Source organism: Crocodylus porosus, unplaced genomic scaffold (assembly GCF_001723895.1).
Source record: "Crocodylus porosus isolate Cpor-Errol unplaced genomic scaffold, CroPor_comp1, whole genome shotgun sequence".
Classification (NCBI taxonomy): domain Eukaryota; kingdom Metazoa; phylum Chordata; order Crocodylia; family Crocodylidae; genus Crocodylus; species Crocodylus porosus.
In genome coordinates, this window is record NW_017728906.1 from 35775396 (window position 1) to 35792489 (window position 17094).

Consider the following 17094-nt stretch of genomic DNA (forward strand, 5'->3'; position numbering starts at 1 on the left):
TGAAGTTTGCCCTCCTAAAATCTAGGGCTGCTGCCTTACTGCACCTTATCACTGTTATCAGCTAAGCAAGAAACAATGGCATCTCTCTGAAAGCATTGGAAATTTAGTCTTTCAATCAACTTCCGTCAGCTGGGAGTAGGGCTTCAGACATATAAATCTCACTGATTTCAGTTTGTCTACTTACTTCACAGGATCTTTGAGCGAGTGTGAATTCAGAATGGGAGGGTATCTGTCTCTGTTGTACTTTTCCACACTTCTCAAAAGCCTTAGGAAAGATGTTGTTACAGAGTATTCTTTCCCGGCTTGCAGCTGAGCTAGAGGAAATGGTGGGTCTTTCCCTACACAAAGTTGAAGAGGGCAGGAATGGAAAAGGGGTGTGAATGACATGTGAGCACTCACAAGGTTGTGATTACACTCTTCTAACAAGACAGCTGTTTGGGGCTTAATTGATTTTTATTTTTCCTTATGTGTTCCCTGTGCCTTTCCTGTTCTTATGCATTCAGTTCTTTGGGTGTGTTTTACCATTAGGTGATTGACCATAAATTGTATGGCAGCCGCTCTGAATTTGATGGCACAATCGACAGAGTCCTTGAAGAATTCTCTGTTGAACTGATCTGCCTGGTAGGATTTATGAGAATTTTGTCCAGCACCTTCCTCAGAAAGTGGAGTGGTAAGAAACCAGGATAATCAGTTCTTCCCAATAGCTGTAATAGAGGCATGAAGAGACTGAGACTGGATCTTTACAGCAGCTATGCAGTAGGGCTCTGCATTACCAGTATGGAGACAGCCTGACACCTTTACTTGCATTGAATAATGCCTTAATCATGGCGTTTCTGTTGTATGCTCTCATTCACGTCAGTGAGGCTATGCTATGAGCAAAGCTGTAGGCAGAGGCAGTGTGGCCTGGCTAGGCTGTTGGCATGGTGCTAGTGCAGGGCACCTCTATGCTATAGCGCGTGGTAGCAGCAGAGGTAGGAAAGCAGGAGCCACAGAGTCACAGAATTTATGGCTATTCCCTACCAAAGCCATGTCCATCTCTGCTGCCCTTGTGGCTTTGGGGCTGCTTGGCCTGTGGATAGCAATCCTGGCTGGCCCATGTGGATGAGGCAGGGAGGCTGCGATGCATGTGGAAGCTTGTTTCTGTCCCTTGCAACCTGCCCAAAGACAATGCTGTACCAGGGGGTGAAAGGGCTTTGGGTGTGGACCTGCCCAGAACATCAGGGACTCCGGGACAGACTTGAGAGTCCTTTCTTCCTCTGGGGCTGCTCCAGAAGCAGTGCAGCATGGCAGTATCCTGTACTTTGACTTGCCATGAACATTAGGGCAGTGGTTCCCAAATTCTGATAGGTTATGCACCACCAATTTTAAAATGATACAACCTTAAGTACCACCAGTAAATTTTTGTCATATAAAGTAAGTATAATAGATCTGTTAATGTGGGCCACTTACAGGTTGTCTGCATGCCTACTGGTGGTACTTATACCACAGATTGGGAACTGCTGTGGTAGGCTATTAGAATCTAACTCTTAGGGACCTGGGTTCCTTCACACATGCTCCTTGCCCAGAGTGGCAGGGGATATATACTCCAGCTTTATATTTACTCAGAGGGCTGCTCCTCCCTCTCAAATGAATCTTCTATCCTAATTAACACTGACCTATTTCCTGAGGCCATACCTAGAAGGCTCTTCTTTTTAGTTGGTCCTTGAAGAGTGTAGGTCACCTTTGGCTATGAGGCTGCACAACCTACTCTTTCTTCCCCCTGTCCTGCCTCCAGTGCAGAGCAGTGATGTGCCATTCAGGAGAGCAGACAAAGCCTTACCACCTATACCTCCCCTTGGGCAGATGACTCTCTTAGCCTTAGCTCACATCTGCTTTAGCTTGGATTGCCCCAGTCTCTGCACCTTGCCACCCTGACCCCATAAAATACGATATTTAATAAACTGCTTCAGATCTAGCACCTCCAGCACAGTTCCACCTATCTTGCTGATGTATAAGGTGAGAGCCCCTGATTTGGCTCTGACTTCTGGCTGGAACCTTTCAGACTGTTGAATGACACTTATGAGCAGGACCCTTGTGAGCAGAGATATTTACATGTTATCAATCATTCCTCAGCTAATGTTGAAGGGAATTTGGCTGACTTTATCTTTTTTTTTTTTTTTCTTTCATGCTGATATTTAGGAAAAATTTTGAATGTTTATCCATCACTTTTGCCACCAGTGAAAGGGGGAAATGCCTATAAGCCAGTGCTACAACCAGACCTCAAAGTGACTGGCTGTACAGTGCATTTTGTACTGGTAAGTGTGCCGCTGCCTATGAGAATTGCTCTAAATATATGCAAGTGATGAGTATTGCTTGTTTTATTCATCCCTGAATGGCATGAACAGTGACTTGCTAACTCCCAGTGTAATGCACTTGTCCCTGAAATTAACAAAACTATGAAGAGTTGGGAGTTTGAATTCCTGTAGGAAGGTCAATTGATGAGTAAGGTTGTATAAAAATGGGTCTTAGCCTGGGAGGCACCTGTACTCAAGCCTTCCTCTCCCATTGAAGCCCATCCTTGCAGTGGTCCTACCCCCCTCCCAGTGCCTTACTTCTGCTCTCTTATCCTTTCCCTCGTACTCAACCACTTGCATTCCTTTCTTTCCCCTCACAGAACAGTCCTGGGCCTGTCCTAGTCTCTCCTACAACCCCATTTGCTTCTTAGGCTCCTCACCTCTCCTTCTTTACTCCTTAAATGAGTGGTCACACTAATACTGTTATCCTCTCCCAGTAGACTGCCGACGCTAGTGCATGTGCTCTTATCAGGAAATCTAGTGACCTCTTCCTGCTCAGATCTTAGGGTCTCTGCTGTATATATGCACTCTCCTCAACTTGCTTGAAACTTGCATGTGCTTAGAAGGGGATGGTTGTGTGGCAAGCCAATAGGGGGTGCTCCTGCACTGAGCTACCTGCCCCACTGCACTCAACCAAAACCGTGTTTCAGGTGTCTCCCCTGGGGTGCCCATGTCCGGCCAACCCAGTTCGTGGAGCACATCCGCAAGCCTGGTGTAACTGCTGCCACCACCCTAGATCTGGTTTTTGTTAGGGCCATGCCGCCCAGGATACACAGACCCTGTAGACCTCGGGGGTACTTCCTATAACCAGAAGCATAGAAAGTAGCCTCCCATAGTCAGCTGAGCAAAGGGAGCAAAAAGTGTTGCCCAGTCCCTCTGAAACATTTACAAGGCTTACTATATTGGATAGGTTTATTGGGTAGAGAGGGTAGGCATGGGGAGGGGTACAATTCAGAGAAGTATGAAAAGAACAACCCTGAGCAAACGGAAGTGGCTTGATAGCCGTATGGTTCTAGAACACTTTATTCTAAGTTACTGGCTAAATTTCAGGTAGGTTACTCGCATGTTCATTCAGAGTCTAAAAGAGCTCCAGAGGCTATTTGCTTGTCTCTGTGTTCCCCAAAGATGTTTGCCCCCATCCAACATGGAGGGACCCTCTTAAATAGTCGTCCTGACCTCATCACCTGGACCCAGTCAGGGACAGGTGTTTTTCACACTGGTCAGCGTCAGTGTTACCTATTGGAGTGACATTGGCTTAAGCCTAGCCCCCATGTTGTGTGGTCAGAACTCATAACAATGGAGAGGCTAGATCCACCCCATCCCACCTGAGATAGGTAGGCAGAAAATCGGTTGCCTAGGCAACCAGGTTGACAGACCTGTGAAAAGACAAAGAGAAAAAAGACAAGGGGGGGAAAAAAAAAACCCTAAGTGAAGGAGCAGAGCTGTGGGCCCTATAAGTTTTTTGTTACATACTGTATAAGTGTTTCCCTCCTAGGAGGAGTCCAGTGCAGGAGCAGTAATTCACCAGGAGCTCATTCCTGTGAAGGTGGATGACACGGAGGAGACCTTGTCTGAAAGGCTGAGGGAAGCAGAGTGCCGAGCCTTTCCCATTGCCCTGCAGCTGGTGGCCAAGGGAATGGTGCAGCTAGGAGCAGATGGGAAAACCTGCTGCAAACCAGAAGACCAACAGCTGATTCATCAAGGGACATCAGAGGGTAGGAATTCATCAAGAGGTTTGGAACAGGTTGACAGGCAGTAGTCTTTGGCTAATAGCTCACCTTTGGCTAATAGTGGGAGTGCTGGCCTGCTAAGGCTGCATTCTGGGTTTTGAGGCCAGTCTCTGCTCCCATATCCCAGCAAAGCTGTTCCCTGCTAGCATGATGCCTTTTTGCAGCCTCCTTGGACTGAAACTAGTGAGCCATGTGTATATCCATGAAACTTTTGATCCTGTTGAGCCTACAGCCTCTGTTTGAGAGGAATGAGATGGGCATTTAGGTCACTCCATCACTGTCTCAGGTGGAATGGAGGGGGCCACTTACCTCTCTTGAGGGCCTGGCAGCTCCTGGCTGGTTGGGCTCAAGAGCTCCTCTTTTTCCCTCTTACATGAAGGGGAGAAGGCTTCAAATGCGGAAGCCGGGCTCATACGGCCAAGCTCCCTCCCTTCCTTTGCCTAAGGTATGGGTGACAGCAAGCTTCCCATGTTTATTCCAACAGACACAGGCAACAGCAGGCTGGAAGCTGGGGCCCCTGCCTTGCATGGCAGCCAAAAAAAGTATGAAGGCCACAGCCTGGAGCAGCAGCTGCGTCTAGCCAGTGTCTTCCAAGGCATGGCTAAGTGGAGCCAAGGCCAGGGTCTACTTTCCTGGAACTGCCCTTGTGCAATAAGAGGCAGCGTTGAGGAGACATCAGCACTCCTTGGCTGATTGCTCAGTGGTGTCAAGGTCAAGGCCCTGCGTTTTAAGACTGCCACGTCCCTAGGGAAGCTGCTTCCACCCTGTCCTGTGCCCTGTTGGAATGAAACCAACGAGCATATTCCTCACAGTATGTTCTCAGCTCTGCAGTTGCAGATTCTTTGCTGCAGCAGTGTTGGAACCTAAATCACCCTCTCAGGGTACATGCCTCTATTTTCAGCTACATCTTAGAAAGGGGGAATTTACTGTGTAGACGCACACATACAGCTGCAGTTTGTTTGTTTGTTTGTTTGTTTATTTATTTATTTCATCTTGCTTCCTTTAAGAAAGTAATGCATTGGCTTCTGAGGGAAACTGTTAAAGGATAAGTTGTGTTGGCTGCTTTTGATTATTCCATCCGATTCCAGAAAACCACAGGCTTCCCAAGTATGCACACAATGTACACACAGAAGCAGGAGCCACGGTACAAGAACTGGATGGCAAGGTGCTTCTGTTGGGCAGGCCTGGCTCAGGTGGTGAGAATAAGAGATGAGCGGAAATGCAAATATAATCAAAGGGAATAGGAGTCTTGCTGAATATTATTCCTTAACATCACCCTAGTTAGAAGTTGCCTCATGTTTGCCTCCTCTATGGTGGATGTTTTGCTGCGCATGATGGGGAGGGAACAAGGTTTCTGTTGCCTAGGAGGCATAAAGTTTTCTTGATCAATTGTGAACTCTTTCTGCCTATGACAAGGTAGCCAAATACTGGTCGCATCAGTATCACTTGTTATACTTCTAGCTGTAGTGCCCCAGGGTGCTGGTTCTAATAGCCCCCTTCTAAGGTCCTGCACTCACGTAGTTAAAAATGCAGTTAAACATGTTCTTAAATGCCTGAAAATGCTTCATGGAAAACTGTGGTTTTTGCATCAAAGTTATCCCTTAAATAAGGTCCTTGAGCCAGCTGCCACACTGTAGTGGGTAACAGAGCCAAGAGGTGACTAATAGGCTTTTGAAAGGGGAAATTAAAGAAGAGAATCGGGCCACCTTCACCTGGCTTGAATTCTCAGGGACAGGGGTTATTCCATTGATCTTTCCCTTGTTCTGTTGCAGAATTTTTTAAGGATTATTTAAAAGATCATCCAACTTCTTGAAAGGGAAAGAGGGTGTCCAAAGATAGTGCAGCATCCATTGTGAAAACCTTTTGGATCTTGGTAAGGAAGCAAAGAAGAGCTGGAAATGCATTTCCTGGGTTTCTTGCTAGGAAAGAACAGATAATACACAAATAGGAGGTAGCCTAGTTGACTTGCAATGGCAAAGAAAATTTCCATGTTCTCAGATAGCAGCCCAGAAACAAGTTTGGCAATGAGATGTTTTTTATAAAAGGCCTTTGCACAAGTGTGGGTCTTACTTTGTCTGCTAAAATAATAGATCATCTGCAAATAAATCATTGGGGAGGGAAGTCAGCCAAGAAATTATTTGCTAAACTGAAAAAGAAATGAGAACTGAACTTTCCAGTGTAGGGTTCACTGATTTGATTACCTCAGGGACATTAACACCTAGTAGGGTTCAGTGGATGAATGTTGTTTTGGATTCTGATTACAAGTACTGTACTAATAGGGGGCATGCTGTATGTCAGGTTCTAGGCTGCAGCAAATCATTTCAGAAGCCAAATTAGATTCATTAGAAATTTTGGAGTGAAAGAATTCTACACCTCTGTCATTTCTGCATTCATGCTTGTGTTGTGGATAACATGCTTCACCGGAGGAGGAAAGAAAAGAACACTATTCCGCATTGGCAGACAAGGTTCTTTGGGTGAATCTGATCTCTTTTATTAGATCAACTTACATAGTTGGAAAAAAATGTTTAGCAAGGTTTTGGGTTTAAAAACCCTTTGTCAGGCTAATGAAGTCTGTTTAGTTGGTGTGTGCTCTTCCTGGATGGAATGAATAGTAAAGAGGCCAGAGGCTGGTATGCATGCAAGACGGGCAGTCAGTGAAGATGTAAACTGAGGAGTCAGTCGGTGGGTGAGGCACAGGCTGGGAGGGCGAGGGAGAGGAGAGAGAAAAAGAGGATGAATGTAGCAGTTAAATAGTGGAGAGGTACCTGGGGAGTCAGATGTCAGGCAGGTTATATAATATGTCATAAATCCAATGTCTATAATTAGTCCATGACTTTGTATCCAGGTTAATGAAGTGAAGTGAAGTTCATAGGCTCGTGTTTGAGAAGTATTTTGTAAATTCCCTTTTGAGGATTAGAACTGGGAGATTGGAGAGAGAGTCGTTTTCTTGTGAGAAATGTGCCCCAGAGTGAATGCACACCAGAAATCTATCAAAGACAAGAATACCCAATTGCTGGTGGGGGCACACGTTTCACAAGAAAGCCGCTCTCTCTCCAGTCTCTCAGTTCTAATCCTCAAAAGATAACTTACAAAATACTTCTCAAAGACGAGCCTGTGAACTTTACTTCATCAACCTGGATACAAAGTCATGGACTAATTATAGACATTGGATTTATGACATATTACAACCTGCCTGACATCCGAGTCCCCAGGTATCTCTCCACTATTTAACTGCTACATTCATCCCCCTTTTCTCTCCCTCCATCCCCAGCCTGTCTCACTTACTGACTCCAGTTTACATCTTCACTCCCTGCCCGTCTTGCATACATACCAGCCCAGCATTTGGCTTCCTTACTATTCATTCCATCCAGGAAGAGAACACACCAACTGCAGACGGTTCCTCAGCCTGATGAAGGGCTTTTAAACCCAAAGGTGTGCTAAAATTTTTTTTCCAGCTATTAAAGTTGGTTTAATAAAATATATCAGATTCATCCAAAGAACCTTGTCTGCCTGTCTCCTTAGACCAACACGGCTACAACCTATACCCTTACTCCTCGTTGTTAACTATACTCAAGACGTATACTGACTCTTTTGAGCAAAAGATGGGATTTTTTTATGGTGTAGTGATTGCAGTAAACAGCTTGTGTGTTTTTCTCTCTTTCCCTGTGTTATCACAAATACTGTCTTCTCGTATACATAGGATAAACGGACATAATTTCTGCTGCTATTATATAGTACTGTTCTTCTGTATGCTGTCTTTGAATTGTGCATTATTCTTTCAATATTTTAACAGGGAACAAATAAAATATTAAAGATGGTACAACAAAAATGACTAGAAGCATCTCTGGCTCTTTTTAAGTGACACCTAGTACCTTTTTAAAAAAAAACCTCTGATCTTTAATACTTTTCCTTAACACTGCTTCACAATAGGCTCTACTTCTTTTTAATTTTGTCTTGAAGTGTCTTGCCCAAGGAAATTTGTGCCAGAACAAAGACAGCCCAGGGCAGTATCCTAACTAATGGACTTGCTTCCTTTTAAGGTAACATTCTCCCCCACTGGTTAGGTATATTACTGAAGATTAGCCAAGACAACATTGAGTGAAATTCTTTCCTGTATATGTTCAGTCTGTAGCTGTTAACAGTTTATTTGTAGAAGTGTCCAAGTGTGATATACTAAATCCATATAGGTGTGTGACATGTGTCCATGTTTAGAGCTCCACAAGCTGGTCCATCTTGAGCTTTCCCTTGTATTCTAGTTGAAAGGCTTTACATTTGGATGGTATTTATAATTTGAATAGGAGAAGCTAGATAACTTTCATGTCAAGCTTTGCAACTCCAAGGAACCACTGCATGCAAGTGAAGGAAGCCCTTCTGCAGTTGTTAGTGTTTGCAAGAAAAAATGCTTTGTTAAGTATGTACTTTACATTCCTATTTAATTTCCCATGACATTTTCATGTATGTGCTTGCATGGCTTCTATCCCCAGATGATCAATAATGATGTGATAGAAAGTCAGTAACTTTCTTTATTACATACTACCTGGTTACTGAGGGCACCTATACATATGCTTCGGGGTGGGAGGGGTGTTTTTAGCAGGAGCCACTCTAATTAAAATACCCACAAGCATCCTGTGTATTCAGCGTCTTGTATTTCAAAATAGTGGCAGGGTTGCTATTTTAACTAAAGCTATTGACAAACTTTAGTTAAAGTGCTCCTGCTGCCATTTTGAAATGTGGGGATGCTGAATACATGACACACTGCAGCATGCTGGAGCGTTCAGATTAGAACATTCAACCACACTCGATTTAATCAAGTCTGCTCCGATACGTTGTGTTCGGAACACGCTGGAGCACATGTCGAAGTGCCCTGAGACTAGAAGGTCCATAACCCTTAAGACTTGAGTTCTTGGGGGAAGAAGCTCAAGAAAAGATTCAAATAACGTCAGTTAAAGTTTATTTTTTTTTCTAACCTCTGTAATAAATTTCAAATCCAATTTGAATAGAAGTGAAACCTGTTGAAATACAGAAATATCTAAAGTACAATGTGAAAACCAGCTTTTGGTGTAATTAAGTGGGATGAGATAACATATTTTTTTTTAAACAAGATCAATTTGAAATAAGGTGCTTCTAAGTTTATGGAGAAGTTGATTTACTTGAGCAAATTAAATTACTCCTAACACCTTTGCATTGATACTCAAAACATTAAAAACAAGGGAGGTGCTTAGAGAAGTAAAAATTCAACTGTGTAATCACTCCAATAATGCTTCTGAGAATAACTAGGGCATATTTCAGCTGAAAATAATTTTCTCAGAACACGTGGCTCTGTAAAGACTAGATTTAAGAATTTTACAAAGATTACCAAGCACAGGAAAACATTTCAAAGTAAATAAACCCCTCTGACTCCAAGCTTCCCTTAGCATCCTTAACATCCAGGGGGAATACAGATATGAAATAGGAATGCTGTGTGACTTCTACCAGCTAGCAGCTCCATCATCTACAGTCTAGGTAGAATAATTCAGCCTAAAAAATCCATGTTGCAGTAGAGAAATCTTTTAGTATAGTTTCTTTAAGCATAATCTTCTCTGGCTAGGATCACGTCTCATCTTTGTCTTGTCTCTCCATCATTAACTTGGGTACCACCCTTTAGTTTACTGGCTGCATGGTTTATTCTGAAACACTTTGTACAGCACAAATTAACAAATCTGACAGAAGAGCTAAAACTGCCAAAAATCTGTCAACTATTATGGACTAACAGGCTTTAATTGATTATGATCCTTTTCTGAAGCACCTCTGGAGGTGCTTAGCTCCCTTGGATTCTTTGACTGATAAATAGGACTAACAGAGTCAGGTGAAATGATGTGAAAAGTGGCAGGTAAAGCATTGATAATTAAGTTATGATGATCCCCATTACCAGCTACAAGCCCCAGCAAGTGGGAACCTCCCTCTTCCCTCCCCATTTCTGGCTTTCCCTCCTGCCTTCTGTTGAGATCTTTAGGCACTTGAAAAATGATGTGGAAAACCTGCTGGTATGACCCAGGAGATCCTACACTATAATGCACTTTATGAACAGAATAAAAGCAATTGTGCTTGTTAGGTTCTGTCCTCCATTTTGGTTTGTTCTTTTTTAGTAGACCTGTTCCATGTTTTCCATTATGTCCAGGAGCCTTCTCAACTGCATTATTCCTACTTCCAGCAGACTCTGCCAGCTTCCCCTACCCGCACTGCCCCACTGGCCACAAGCTGGAGGGCAGCAGGAAAGGCTCTGTGTTCAGCTTCTTTTACTCTTTCTGATAAGGTCTCCACTGTGTCTCCAACCTTCACTGGAACAGCCTCTTGGAAGATTATAGCCCCGGCATCAACTTCCTCCTGGAAAAAGAAAACCCGCAGCATTTTATGCAATGGAAAGCAGCACAGCAGTAGGAAAGTTCTTTGATCTCATTACTTTAGACAAAATTTATCATTTTTTCCTGTGACAGTGTAATGTTATATGAGGAGTGAAGAAAGACATTGGTGCAGAGAACAGGGGAGGGAGGAGTACGGTGATTATGATGAAGACACATCCAGTATTTCTGAGTCTGGAATAGTCCCCCACAGAAAGCTGAGAAAGTTGTTTTCCATGTCCCAGCTCGTAAACAAGGAAAAAAAATATATGGATCAAATAGCAGGCTTGCATTCTGCACAAATACCAAGAAGATGGTACACTCCCAAGTTTGGAATTAATCTGATCTCCAGTTTCTGAGCTTTTTTGAGCAGGTGCAAAGGCCAAAAACTTTTGTTTTAAATCATTCAGTTCACATTTCAGCTGCAAGTAAAAGTATTAAATACCAAGCAACCTGAGATAAAATTGCAAGAATTGGCTTCTCTACTCATCAGATTCTGGGGACCACCAGGGTCTTGCCTGAATTAGTGCTCCTTTACTGCATCTGGAGGAACTAAACTAATGTTATCAACAGTAACTGCCAGGGGATGGAAAAACCCTAGTATCTACAGTCTCAATTCTAGTTCAGTGTTATTTTCCCATTCCCTTCAGTTACCAATAACATTGTAAAGAATTAATCTTACCCGCATTATTTGTACACTTATAGTAAAAGACATAGGGTGAAATGATCTTAGTTAGCTGCATACTTTTGAGCTACAGCCACTTACGGCTACAAAGTGCACAGTACAGCCAGTGACCCGGACTCCAGCTTCTAATACCAATTTATGGGCATTTGCTCCCTTAAAAGAAGGCAGTAAGGATGGGTGGATATTCAGTATTTTTCCTAGAAAAGAAGAAATGAAATGTATCACTTTTAAGCTTTCAGCCCTAGTTTCACAGGCTTAACTGTCAAGTAAAGGCCTCATCATTATGCAACATTGGTTTACCAGTGGGGAAGAAAAAGCTGCTCTCCACGTTTGAAATGTAAAAGTTTATATATGAAAAATCAAGTGTTAACAACAAATAAGATAACAAACCCAAAAGGTTTTTGGGAGTCTCCATTTCTCTACCTTACTGTTTTAACTGACCAAAGCTAGGAACTAATCAAGATGAGTAACTAATTATACCCAGTTGTCCCAACAATGACCATGATGCTTATTTACAGCTCCTTAAATTCTCAGCATTCTTTTCCCAGCATCCTGTTTTCTTCTTCCTCTCTTATGCCAGAGTGAATTACAAAAGTTGCCTCTAGTACAGTGAGCCTCATAGGAACTTCTATGAAAGGACACAGAATTCTTCCTAGTCTTTTTCTCCCAATGACTGTGACTTATTTTGGCTTAACAGAAGAGAAGTAGCTTAGACTGGAGTGCTCCTCTGCCCTTCCACAAACCACATGCACACATCTTTCCCCCCCATTTGAAAAATGAACTGGAAGTTCCTCCTTATGGTCAGCTAGCTGGAACCAGGATAGTACTAAGCAGCCTGAGACCTCCCTTTTTTTCCTGCATCCAAGAGCACATGCTCTCTAATTATCCCACTCCCTGGCTAGCCTAGGGTACAACCCAAAAGTTAGAGGCAATCATATGCTTGCATATACATTAGACCCTCAGGCTTTCCTTAGTCCTTAAAAATCTTCCTCCCCATTGCTAGTAAGTGAATACTTTGCCTGTGACAAATTGTCCAGGAAATCTTGGCCTAGGCTGAAGTCAAGGGAGTCATGGCCATTTATGGCAGCAGGAGATCTACCACTCCATTTAGAGCAAACTCTTAAAAATTCTTTGGATAAGAGGAAAACACAACAGCCTTTTAGACCATTTATGACCACTGAGCATCTTATCTCATGGTGGCTATATGCAGCATTACATGCTATGCTACTTCTGTGTAACTTGTGTGCTACACCAGCTGCCATGCAGCAAGATTCTGGGCTAACTCATGTTGGTGTAGCAGCACACCAATTAAAATGTGCAAGAATGGTAAAAGATAAGCAAAACCCCCAAAATTCATGAATGCAAAAACAAAAGAAGATGGAGTGTGGTGGAGATTTATGCATAAAAATCAATAACATCTCTAGTTTCCTTTTTCAAATAAGGCTTTTCTTCAGTATCACTACACCAGCAACACATTGCTTCTTCCTTGAACAAACAAAACACCAAAAACAATACACTGAAAAGGACATGTCAACTTGTGCCTGCATTCCCTTATTTCCTCTGAAGCTGCATTACAGGAAGCTGCTCTTTACTCATCCTTTCTGATAAGATTCATGGCCAACATTCCAAGGCCCTAAATGAAACAGGAGAGTGTCACACTGAATTCTACTCTCCATCTCCACCTCTGTGGCTGCCTTTACAGGAAATGTTTACTAATTGCAGTTGACTAATTAACTGCACAATAAACATCTCAGTGTCTACACGTGCACCTCTACTGGGGCACACAAGACTAATAAACTCCAATGCAGGGTAGGACTTACATTTACAAGTCCTACCCTGCTGCAGAGGTTTTTTTGTGCAACAGTGCACATGTAGATGCTGACCCTGCTGGCCAGGGCATGGGGGTGTTTCAGTATTAGGGCTGACTAGCCCTGCATTAAAGCACCTTCACGTCCCTCCACAGCACACTGAGGCTGGTCCCCAGGCTGGCAGGCCGACCCTTGGGGTCCCATACCAGCCAAGGCTGCTTCAGCTAGACTCTACGTGCTGCACATGAATAAACTCCAGAGCTAATTGCTCTGGAATTACTTGCTCCTGGGTGCACATTCAGACAGTGTGCTAGGGAGCAAAAAACTAATCGTCCTAGTTGGTCTGAAACAAACACACAGGGCGCATCTACCACATGCAATTAGTGTACATGAATAAACTCCAGGGCTTATTGTTCCAAAATACTAGCACTACCAAAGGAGAAGATAAAAGCATTGAGGACATCAGAAGCAGCAGAAACAGGATAGGCAGTTTGGGTTTGGACAAAAATACCAGCTTAGATTAATCTGTTCTTATGTGCCACACACTGACCAAGGTCATATTTTTGTTGATAGCTGCAGTGCATATTGCTCAGTCTGCATTAAGACTGACACAGATGCTTCCGAATCTTTCAGATTAAAATGCAGCATGTAAATATGAAGGCTTATTAATGCACAGAACTGTGAATGAAGTCCAGCAGACATTCAGAGAAAACAGAAACAGCACAGAGCACTTTGCTCCTTGAATCAACAGAAATGGACTTGGGTTATTTTGCCAGGTAATTTCAGTGCAAGAGGGATTTCTCTCTAATACCCTCTGCACAGAAACGGGTTATCCACTCCACCCCTACCATACAGAAGCCCAAAATGCAAAGTCAGAATGCAAAGATTAACTTGGGAAAGGTGCTGGCGCCTCCCCTTCTCTCATATATCTCTGAGAGGTGAGAAAACCCTGGCTTCTTGACAAACCCAGGGTTATCTTGGTCCTATTCTAACTTTCCCTTTTTAGCTTTTCTTGTAGTACCTGCAGCTAAGGCTGAAGAGTGTGTCCCAGAGAGTGGCTGACTGGTACAATGGGACCAATGGAAGTGGGAGTTTAAAGAGCAGCACACAGGTAGTTGCCCTGTTTAAAATAGACTTTTTTGTAACACATACATGCAGCCTGACTTCATTTGTGAGGAGATGCCATTATGGTAGAAGTCAGTTGTAGAAGTGTCTTACTTCGAACTTGGGCCTGGGTTTGGGAAGAGGTGAGGCTAAGGGAAGTCATGGTGCTATGCTGGCCTGGGGGGGAAGACATTATCATCAAGCCAATCCATGGATAAAACATGTTCCTCCCCAGTATCATTTGGTTGGAGAGTTCAGACATGGGCTCAGATCATTTTGGTATCCAGGGCACAAAGTATGTGCTTTCAGATCTTATTACAATTATTAAAGACTAGAGCATTTATTGGATGGTCTTGCAATTTAAGCTATTTCAATAAATGCTGCAGCCTCAAGCTTTGAGCAAATCCCTTTATATATCTTCACTTTCTTAACTGAATGTCTAGTCTAGCTAATGGAATACAACTATTACTGCTGTCATTAACTGAAGTACCATTAAGGCATTCAGAAATTTCTCAGCCCCCAGCCACCTCCTCCACAAATAAGCTACTCAAGTTACATATATTTTAGGGAGAGAGATTCTCCCTTCAAACCTCCAGCAGTGTTGGAACCTTTTAAAAATATAGCAAATAGCTAACAATGTACTTAGATTTATATGAACTGACCAACATCTATTTGCTTTTGACTTGCTAAATTCAATGCTGGTCACATTTGTAATGTTTTGTTGTATTTGTAAGTGTATATTAAAAGAACATGCCTACCGTCCCACTTTTTGACAAAAGGACCAGATAAAATTCGCATAAATCCTGCAAGACAGATCAGTTCAACTGAAAATTCTTCAAGAACTTTATCAACTGCATTATCAAATTCTGTGCGACTTGCATACAGTTTATGGTCAACAACCTGCAATAGTTAAGAGCGAAACACAGACATGAATTTACTGTCAAAACAATTAAACTGCATTCTAGTCAAACACAAAGTCTGGCTAACTTGGGTTCTACAAGGATGGGCACTTGAGAAATGCATCACTGTTGGCAAGACCTTTCATCTATTGTGCATCATCTAGTTTACTCCTCATGACTGAATTGTCTGTTACTATTTAAATGCAACTGCACCCGTACAATGGAGTCCCAGTTTTAGTTGAGGCCATTATATTTTACCATCATCCAAAATCACAATCGTGATCACCCTATCTTGAAGGGTTAGATACTGCTTCTATTAAAGATAATGGCTAAATCTGCACTGGGCCTGATTCTCCATTACTCTATCATATGCAGTCATTCATATCAGTGAAAAGCAATGGTAAAAAAAAATAGCATTTTATAGCTGCATTGGACTGGTGCACATGACTGGACAGTGGAAGTCAACAGAGAATGGGGACCACAGAGAGGAGGGAATGCAGTTTGGGTTTGAATTAATACCTGGGGCCTGAACAGTGCCCCTTGTTCAAACTCTGTCATCTCTGTTGCACTTGATCTAACCTCTGTAAACTTCAGGAAAATAAACACACAGACCCTGCTCAGTACATACATTTTAATTGTTCATAATTTATGTTAAATATATATTTTTGCAAACAAAACACATTCACTAACCTAAAATAACTAACTATCTCCATACTAAATATTAAATTGCAGCCATTTTTGATAGTCTGTGAAAGATAATGTATTTTTCTTAGCAGCACTGATCTTAGAAACATCAGAAAGGCCTTGGTTCAAACTAAAGAAAATAATCATTGCAGGATAGGTGAACCATGGAAACTTTCAGCTCACAGGATGGAGGTTTTTAGAAGTTGTGTGTATGGTGAAGAGTTTAACATTTTAAATGTTTTGCAGCCATTACTATGGCAGGCGCTTCTTGATATCTACTGTAACTAATACAACTAACTCCTATGAAACAGAAGATGGGGAAATAGTGTCATCTCCATTTTATCCAAAAAGAGAGAATGGACACAGAAAAAGACAAAGCATTTGCCCAATGGCAGAGTCCTCTCAGTGCAGAGCCAGTAGTAGAACTCTGGCATTCCTGCTTTCCATCCTGTGTTCAAGCCAGGCGTCTGCCCTAAAAATTTTATTTTCCTCTACTGCAGTAAGAATGAGTAAAATCAAATAAAAAAAGATGAAAAGCTGCTTACTTTTGTAGGAATACCAGCTCTTTCAGATTTTCTCAACCCTTCCACCCCTGCTTTGTTTGAAATAACAAGGACTATCTGTGCATAGCTGGTGGGCTTCTTTGTGCTGGTTATCAGGGCTTCAAGGTTTGTTCCTAAAAAACAAGAATAAATAATGCAGACTCTGCATTTCTGGAGAACGAATACGTGACATTCTGCCAAGGTTTAATGAGTAAGTGCAGGTGGGGCCAAATCTAAAGCCCTCTGAAGCTCAGTGAAAAGACCCCTACTGACTTAGTAAGTACTAGATTGGAAGGGTTTGATAAGCAATGAAATGATGCATTTGCCTAAAACACACTCTGTGGAGGTGTATGAACATTAGCGCATTTCTTATGAGTGAGAATGTTATAAACTGTAGGTCTGCCTGTCATGTCTACAGAATAAAGAAGGAAATGTTGGTCTCTGTTTGAAAAGATAATGTTGCAGTCCCCGTGATGACGCAGAGTGGTGACTGGTCATCTGAAGCTGATGACTTACAAAAGTGGGTAGACAGAAGCAACAGAGGTGCACTTCACAACCAGTTGGCAGCATAAAATTACACTGTAGCCGTTTCAAAAGGGCCTAAGCCAAAACCCATCTTCCCTGTCTGATGGCACGCCCACCCAAGTCTATGGAAAGACTAGCAGGAACTCCAAAGGGTTCAAGCCCATTTGCCTTCTTCAGCAGCTGTCTGTCTCCTAGGGTGGAATGCAAAGATCTCACCTGTTCCAGAGATGAGGACAGCAACCTTCACTTTGTTTGTTTGCATTTTGCCTTGGATATGGCTGTGCAAAGACAATGACCTGTTTGCTTGTAGGGCCTGCATCAGATGATTGACCTTAACACAGGCAGAGTCTTAATTCAAAAGAGAAAAATGTTATATGTAAACAAAACAAGTATGTAGATCTTAAATG

At 42.6% G+C, this 17094-nt stretch overlaps 2 protein-coding genes across 26 annotated transcripts in view; one reads left to right on the plus strand and one right to left on the minus strand.

Annotated features, from left to right (window-relative positions):
- Positions 1 to 14044, plus strand: part of LOC109305783 (trifunctional purine biosynthetic protein adenosine-3-like) — a 55665-nt gene extending 41621 nt beyond the window's left edge. For 12 of the 20 annotated variants that reach the window (XM_019528853.1, XM_019528859.1, XM_019528860.1 and 9 more), the window contains 3 exons: positions 529 to 670; positions 2179 to 2294; positions 3829 to 4221. In XM_019528853.1, the coding sequence (XP_019384398.1) occupies positions 529 to 670; positions 2179 to 2294; positions 3829 to 4092 (522 nt within the window). In that variant the 3' untranslated portion in view covers positions 4093 to 4221. The other 8 variants (XR_002099710.1, XR_002099711.1, XR_002099713.1 and 5 more) reach the window with 5 other exon arrangements.
- Positions 9664 to 17094, minus strand: part of GART (phosphoribosylglycinamide formyltransferase, phosphoribosylglycinamide synthetase, phosphoribosylaminoimidazole synthetase) — a 43756-nt gene continuing 36325 nt past the window's right edge. For 3 of the 6 annotated variants that reach the window (XM_019528874.1, XM_019528876.1, XM_019528873.1), the window contains 5 exons: positions 16904 to 17035; positions 16166 to 16296; positions 14796 to 14937; positions 11207 to 11322; positions 9664 to 10426 (listed from right to left, as the gene is read on the minus strand). In XM_019528874.1, the coding sequence (XP_019384419.1) occupies positions 10244 to 10426; positions 11207 to 11322; positions 14796 to 14937; positions 16166 to 16296; positions 16904 to 17035 (704 nt within the window). In that variant the 3' untranslated portion in view covers positions 9664 to 10243. The remainder of the gene's footprint in view (positions 10427 to 11206; positions 11323 to 14795; positions 14938 to 16165; positions 16297 to 16903; positions 17036 to 17094) is intronic. The other 3 variants (XM_019528875.1, XM_019528878.1, XM_019528877.1) reach the window with 3 other exon arrangements.